Source organism: Hylobates moloch, unplaced genomic scaffold (genome assembly GCF_009828535.3).
Source record: "Hylobates moloch isolate HMO894 unplaced genomic scaffold, HMol_V3 SCAFFOLD_4, whole genome shotgun sequence".
Classification (NCBI taxonomy): domain Eukaryota; kingdom Metazoa; phylum Chordata; class Mammalia; order Primates; family Hylobatidae; genus Hylobates; species Hylobates moloch.
The window spans coordinates 21,531,883-21,538,729 of record NW_026652279.1 but is presented as its reverse complement, the minus strand read 5'-3'; the positions used below and the strand labels follow the sequence as shown (position 1 = coordinate 21,538,729).

General features: G+C 39.5%; 1 protein-coding gene across 2 annotated transcripts in view; it reads left to right on the top strand.

The window, feature by feature from the left end:
- Positions 1 to 6,847, top strand: part of SUMF1 (sulfatase modifying factor 1) — a 101,121-nt gene that overhangs the window by 9,832 nt on the left and 84,442 nt on the right. For both annotated transcript variants that reach the window (XM_058437181.1, XM_032149540.2), the window contains exon 2: positions 3,570 to 3,743. In XM_058437181.1, coding sequence (XP_058293164.1) covers positions 3,570 to 3,743 — 174 coding nt within the window. The remainder of the gene's footprint in view (positions 1 to 3,569; positions 3,744 to 6,847) is intronic.

The window sequence follows — 6,847 nt, the reverse complement described above, 5'->3', positions numbered from 1 at the left end:
AGCCTGGTGTGGTGGCGGGTGCCCATACTCCCAGCTACTCAGGAGGCTGAGGCGGGAGAATGGCATGAGCCCGGGAGGCAGAGTTTGCAGTGAGCCGAGATTGTGCCACTGCACTCCAGCCGGGGCAACAGAGTAAGACTCCGTCTCAAAAAAACAAAACAAAACAAAACAAAATATGGCATCTACAATCAGGGGCAACATAACGTCTTTGTTTCCAGCTTGGATGCTGTTTATTTCTTTCTCCTGCCTAATTGCTCTGTCTAGGACGTCCGGTATTATATGGAATAGAAGTGGCAAGAGTATGCATCCTTGGCTTGTTCTGAATCTAAGAGGAAAAGCTTTCAATTTTTCCCCATTGAGTATAATGTTAGCTGTGGGCTTTTCATATATGACTTATGTTAAGGTACATTCCTTCAATGCCTAACTTGTCAAGAGTTTTTCTCGTGAAAAGATGTTGAATTTTATCAATGCCTTTGCATATATTGAGGTGGACATTTGGTTTTGTCCTTCATTCTGCTAACATGGTATATCACATTTGTAGGTTTGCATATGTTGAACCATCCTTTGATCCTAGGGATAAACCCCACTTAATTTTGGTATATGATCCCTTTAATGTGCTATTGAATTCACTTTTGTTAGAATGTTTGCATCTATGTTCATTAGGGATATTGGCCTGTATTTTTTTTTCTTCTAGTAGTATTCTTGTCTGGCTTTGGTGTGAGTGTAATGCTGGTATCATAAAATGAGTGTGGAAGTGTTTCCTCTTCTTCAATTTTTTGGAATAATTTGAGAAGGATTGGTATTAGTTCTTCTTTAAATTAGAATTCTGCCATGAAGCCATCTGGTTCTGGGCTTTTCTTGATGGGAGATTATTATTATTATTATTATTACTTGAAACGGAGTCTTGCTGTGTCGCCCAGGCTGGAGTACAGTGTCGCAATCTCAGCTCACTGCAACCTCCGCCTCCTGGGTTCCAGTGATTCTCCTGCCTCAGCCTCCCAAGTAGCTGGGATTACAGGTGTGTGCCACCACACCCGGCTAATTTTTTGTATTTTTAGTAGAGACGGGGTTTCACCATGTTGGCCAGGCTGGCCTGAAACTCTTGACCTCAGGTGATCCACCTGCCTCGGCCTCCCAAAGTGCTAGGATTACAGGCATGAGCCACTGCGCCTGGCCAATTTTTACAATTATTTATTCAATTTCCTTATTTGTTATCAGTCTGTTCAGATTTTCTACTTCTTCTTGATTCAGTCTTGGTAGGCTGTATGTTTCTAGGAATTTATCCGTTTTTTTCAAGGTTATCAAATTTGTAGATATATAATTGTTTATAAGTAGTTTCTTATGATTCATTTTATTCTGGGATATTGAACCCTTGTTTATAGATGAGGGACTTGACAATTCCTAAGCTGCTGAGGAGTCGATTAATTGACTCACTCAAATGATTTGAAAATAAGACATTGTGTCTGTAAAGAGTGTATTTCTGACAGATGGTATGGTAGAAGGCCTGTGGTTTTTGAAAAAATTTGAGATATAATTCATATAGCATGCAATACACTCTTTTAACATGTACAATTCAGTGGTTTTTAGTATAGTTATGAGGTGTTACAACTATCACTGCCTAATTCCAGAATACTTCATCATCACAAGAAGAAACTCTATGCCCATTAGCAATCATTCCCCATTCCTGCCTCCCCCTAGCCTCTGGCAACCACTAATCTACTTTGTGTCTCTTTGGATTTGCCTATTCTGGACATTTCATATGAATAGATTCATACAATATGTGGCCCTTTGTGATTGGATTCTTTCACTTAGTATAGTATTTTCAAGGTTCACGCATGTTGTAGCATGAACCAGTATTTATGTCTGAATATTATTCCATTTTATAGATATACCAGATTTTGTTTACTTATTCATCAGCTGATATACATTTGGATTGTTTCTGCTTTTTGGCTATTATGACTAATGCTGCTATGAATGTTTTTGTACAAGTTTTTACATGGACATATGTTTTTATTTCTCTTGGGTATATACCTAGGAAAACTGCAGGGTCATATAACTCTTTGTTAAGCTTTTTGAGAAACTGCCAGACTGTTTTCCAAAGCAGCTGAACTATTTTACATTCCTACCAGCAATATATGAGGGTTTCAATTTCTTCACATCCTCATCAGCACTTGTTATTGTGTCTTTTTTGTTATAGCCATGCTAGTGATCATGAAGTGGAACCTCATTATAGTTTTGATTTGCATTTCCCTAATGACTCATGATGTTGAGCATGGACCTGCATTTTTTAACTGAAAATTTTCAGTGTGATCCTCAGATCCTGTGCACAGTGTTGGGAATAGAGCTGTGAATAAGGCAGCCCCAGTTGCTGTCTTCGTGGAGTTTAGAGTTCATGTGGGAAGGTAGATAGGAACAAAGTAATTGCAATTAGGGTTTTTATAAGGAATTATACAAACATAGCCCCTTAGTAAACTTTAAAACTTTCTATTTTAGTGAGGTAAGCCTTTTTCATGATTGTTGGAGGCCAAAATTCATGCAGTGGTTATTTAAAGATATTATAGGTTGCATTTTTACATGTGCTTTTAAAAATAATTCAAAAGAAACAAAAGCATATGCGAATAAAAAATGTATAAAGAAAAAAGTGCGGCTGGGCATGATGGCTCATAATCCCAGCAGTTTGGAAGGCCGAGGTGGGAGGATCACTTGAGCGCAGGAGGTGGAGACCAACCTTGGCAACATAGTGAGACCTCATCACTTAAAAAAAAAATTAGCCTGGCCGGGCGCAGTGGATCACGCCTGTAATCCTAGCACTTTGGGAGGCCGAGGCGGGTGGATCACCTGACGTCAGGAGTTCAAGACCAGCCTGGCCAACTTGGTGAAACCCTGTCTTTGCTAAAAATACAAAAATTAGCCGGGCATGGTGGTGGGTGCCTGTAATCCCAGCTACTCAGGAGGCTGAGGCAGGAGAATCACTTGGACCCGGGAGGTGGCGGTTGCAGTGAGCCATGATCATGCCACTGTACTCCAGCCTGGGCGACAGAGCAAGACTCTGTCTTAAAAAAAAAAAAAAAAAAAATTAGTTGGGCGTGGTGGCACATGTCTGTACTCCAGCTGTTTGAGAGACTGAGGTGGGGGGATCTCTTGAGTCTGGAAAGTCAATGCTGTAGTGAGCCCTGATCATGCCACTGCACCCCAGCCTGGGCAAAAGAGTGAGAACCTGTCTCAAAAAAAAAAAAAAAAAGAAAATGGAATATTCTCCCTACCTCTGCATTCTAACCATTAGCAGCTTGGTGACTGTTATTCCAGACTTGTTTCCACTGCAGGTACAGATTTGTATCAAGTAGTGGTTTGATTAAGGAGATTACCTTCTTAAAGAATTTTCACTTCTTTTTGAGACGCGTGATTCACCTTCTTTGGGGTATAGAGAGATTTTTTCCTAATTTTACAGTTATTACTGTGGTGAAGATTTACTAATTATTGCATGCTTCCTGGGTGCTAGGAACTTTACCCCTACGCAGGTATACCTTGCCTGTGATTCATGACTTCCTGTGTTTCACCTTTCATTGTAGATGGTCCCCATCCCTGCTGGAGTATTTACAATGGGCACAGATGATCCTCAGATAAAGCAGGATGGGGAAGCACCTGCGAGGAGAGTTACTATTGATGCCTTTTACATGGATGCCTATGAAGTCAGTAATGCTGAATTTGAGAAGTTTGTGAACTCAACTGGCTATTTGACAGAGGTAATGGGATTGGGGAAAGGAGGGAGAACTTGTTCTTTTCCAGAACTTTTAAGAATGCTTTAATAGCAGCTAAGATTGACCACTTTTACCGCATTCTGTGGTAGAACTGTGTGAAGCATTTTATTGTATATATTTCATCTTAATTTCTCACAGCAATCCCATGAGGCAGGTTATTTTTCAGGTAGCATACTGAGGATTAGAAAAGTTATTTGCCCCACATCACACAGCTAGTTGGTGGTAGAGCTGGGATTCCAGCCTGGCCAGTTTGACCTCAGAACATGTGCTATAACTATTATGCTATATTGTGTTAATGCTTAATGTGTCAGAGAATACCACTGTCCACTAAAGCTTTTTGGGATAACAGATGGTATGTAAAGTAAGACCACTTTTCTTCTCAGTAAATCGCAGTTTGTTTTTTTCCAGAAGCATTTCATATTTTTTAAGTGATAAATGCAGAAGTGCAGCTTTTCATTTTCGTGACTTTATTCCAACACCTTGACAACTCACACATGCTGTGCTGTGGCAGTTCCAGACATCATCTGGTGGTCACTGAATCACAAAGCAAGGTTCTGAAAGTGGATGTTGTCCTAAATGGGAATAGGAAGAGGAAAGCTTTCTAGTCTATGAATGTTTATGTCAGTTTCTGAAATATACTTATTTTATATGCTTTCCAGTTTTCTCTCACAAAAAACCTTTACTTTTGTCTTCAGTTCGTGGGGTCCCTATTCTTTTTTTTTTAAGACCCCAAATGTCTTTTTGTAAATTATTACTAAATGAATAATTTGAGAGTGAATGTTTAAAGTAAAACAACTTTCAAATTTGGTTTTGCATTGTCACATTTCTTTGGAATTTTTTCAAATATACAAAGTGGTTAGAAACCTTTTTTGGGCCAGGCACAGTGGCTCACACCTGTAATCCCAGCACGTCGGGAGGCTGAGGCAGGCGGATCACGAGGTCAGGCGATCGAGACCATCCTGGCTAACATGGTGAAACCCTGTCTCTACTAAAAGTACAACAAATTAGCCGAGCATGGTGGCGGGCACCCGTAGTCCCAGCTACTTGGGAGGCTGAGGCAGGAGAATGGCGTGAACCCGGGAGGCGGAGGTTGCAGTGAACCGAGATTGGGCCACTGCACTCCAGCCTGGGTGACAGAGCGAGACTCTGTCTCAAAAAAAAAAAACAACAAAAAAAAAAACGTTTTTGTACACATTTGTAATGAGCAGAAGTCCTTTTCCTTTTGGTTTCACAGAGATACTCTCAGCTCAGGTTCCTCAATAGTTTACTGAAGTTAGAAGACTTCTAAAGAACCAGGGTTCTCCATGAAGATTAGATAGAATAAGCAGAATTTAGGGCATCTAAAAACATGGATAGGGAAAAGTTATAAGTTGGTACAAAAGTAGTTACGGTTTTTGTCATTACTTTCAATGGCAAAGACCGCGATTACTTTTGCAGTAACCTAATATATCTGGTTATTTACTACCCTCAAGCCAAAATGTAGTATTTCCTTCAATTATGATGCAAACAACAAACCACAGCAGTAGTAGCAGTACCTCTAACGTTGTTACCAGTAGAAATCCCAGACATTTTTTATCATATTTTTGTTGTTGCAGAGATCTTGAAATATTGTTTGCATTCATCCCCACTTTGAAATATGATAATTATGAGACCTGCCATTAGATCTTATTTAATATATTAATGAAGAGCATATTTAATACTATAGCAGTAATTTGTTTATTAATATTTTGATATAATGACTTTTCTTCATAATGTTATTTATTTTATTTTATTTTATTTTTTTAGTGATTTTATTTTATGCATTTAAACATTTTATTCTGAGAAGGGGGTTCTTAAGCTTCACCACACTGCCAAGGAGCTCAAAAAGGACAAAGAACTGCCTTGGACAAAATGCTCTATTTTTTTTAATGGCACTCTTTTCCCATCTCTCCAGCTTCACTTTATATCATGCTCCTCTTGTATACTATGTTCTAGCACTGCTGGTTTTGTTTCTATTCCTTGAAAACTCAACATTCTTTCCCACCTCGAGAGCTTGGCCCGTATTTTCTCTCTGCTTGGAATTCGCAGTCCTCTTGCTTATCTCCCTTGTACATGGTTGGCTCCTTCTCACTCTTGAGTCATCTCAGCTTAAATGTCACTTTCTCAAAGTTTTTCATGACACTCTACCTTACAAGGTGTAGTAAAGTTATAATTATTTTCTTCCATTCGTTGTTTGGCTTGATTTTTTTCTGTGCTCCCACACTTAAGCACAATAAGGATAGGGGCCATGGCTATCTGATATTGACCTTATATCCCCTAATTTAGCCCCAAACTGGGCACATGGTAGGTGTTTGATACATGTTTGTTGAATAAATAAATAGCTTAGGTAGTTAATCATGGCAGTGTCACAAGGGAATGCAGGAAGAAGATTAGGGGTGAAGAAAAGATGGTAGCCTCCACTCCGGAAAAGGAGTTGGAGATGCTTGTAAGATCTGCAATATAAGCATCCAGTACTCAGTTAATTTCATCTAGTAAGAACAGGACAGCACTAGAGGTAGAGATTTGAGAGTCGTTTGGAGTACTGGCTATAGTTAATTCGATGAGATTGAAAGTTGTCCATCAACAAGAATCGATGAGTGTATCTCAAAGTGCATCTCTTGAACTACTTGTATTAGAACAACTAGCTGTGTGCTATTTACACATACAGACTCCTTGACCTTACCCTAGACCCCCAGAATGAGAATCTCTGGTGTTGGGGAGCAGCAGTATGTAGTTTTAACCAGCTGATTACATAATCTCAACTGCACAAAGCCTGAGAACCACTCGTGTAGTAGAAGTGCAGAGAGCCAAGGGCAGAGCTCTGGGGAGCAACAGTGTTTCAGTGGCTGAAACAAGAGCCCACGTATTTTAGGAGATGAATAAGAACACTCAGAAATGTAGGAGGAGAGTCATGGTTACCAAGGGACAAATGACCTAATTTTCAGAATAGGGTTACATGCAACAAAAATAATCAGGTGGGTGAAGAATTGAGACACTAATGTTAAATAAAATCATTAAAATACAGATTTCCATTTGGTGCTTGAATTGGCCAGTTGAGATTTGTAAGCACA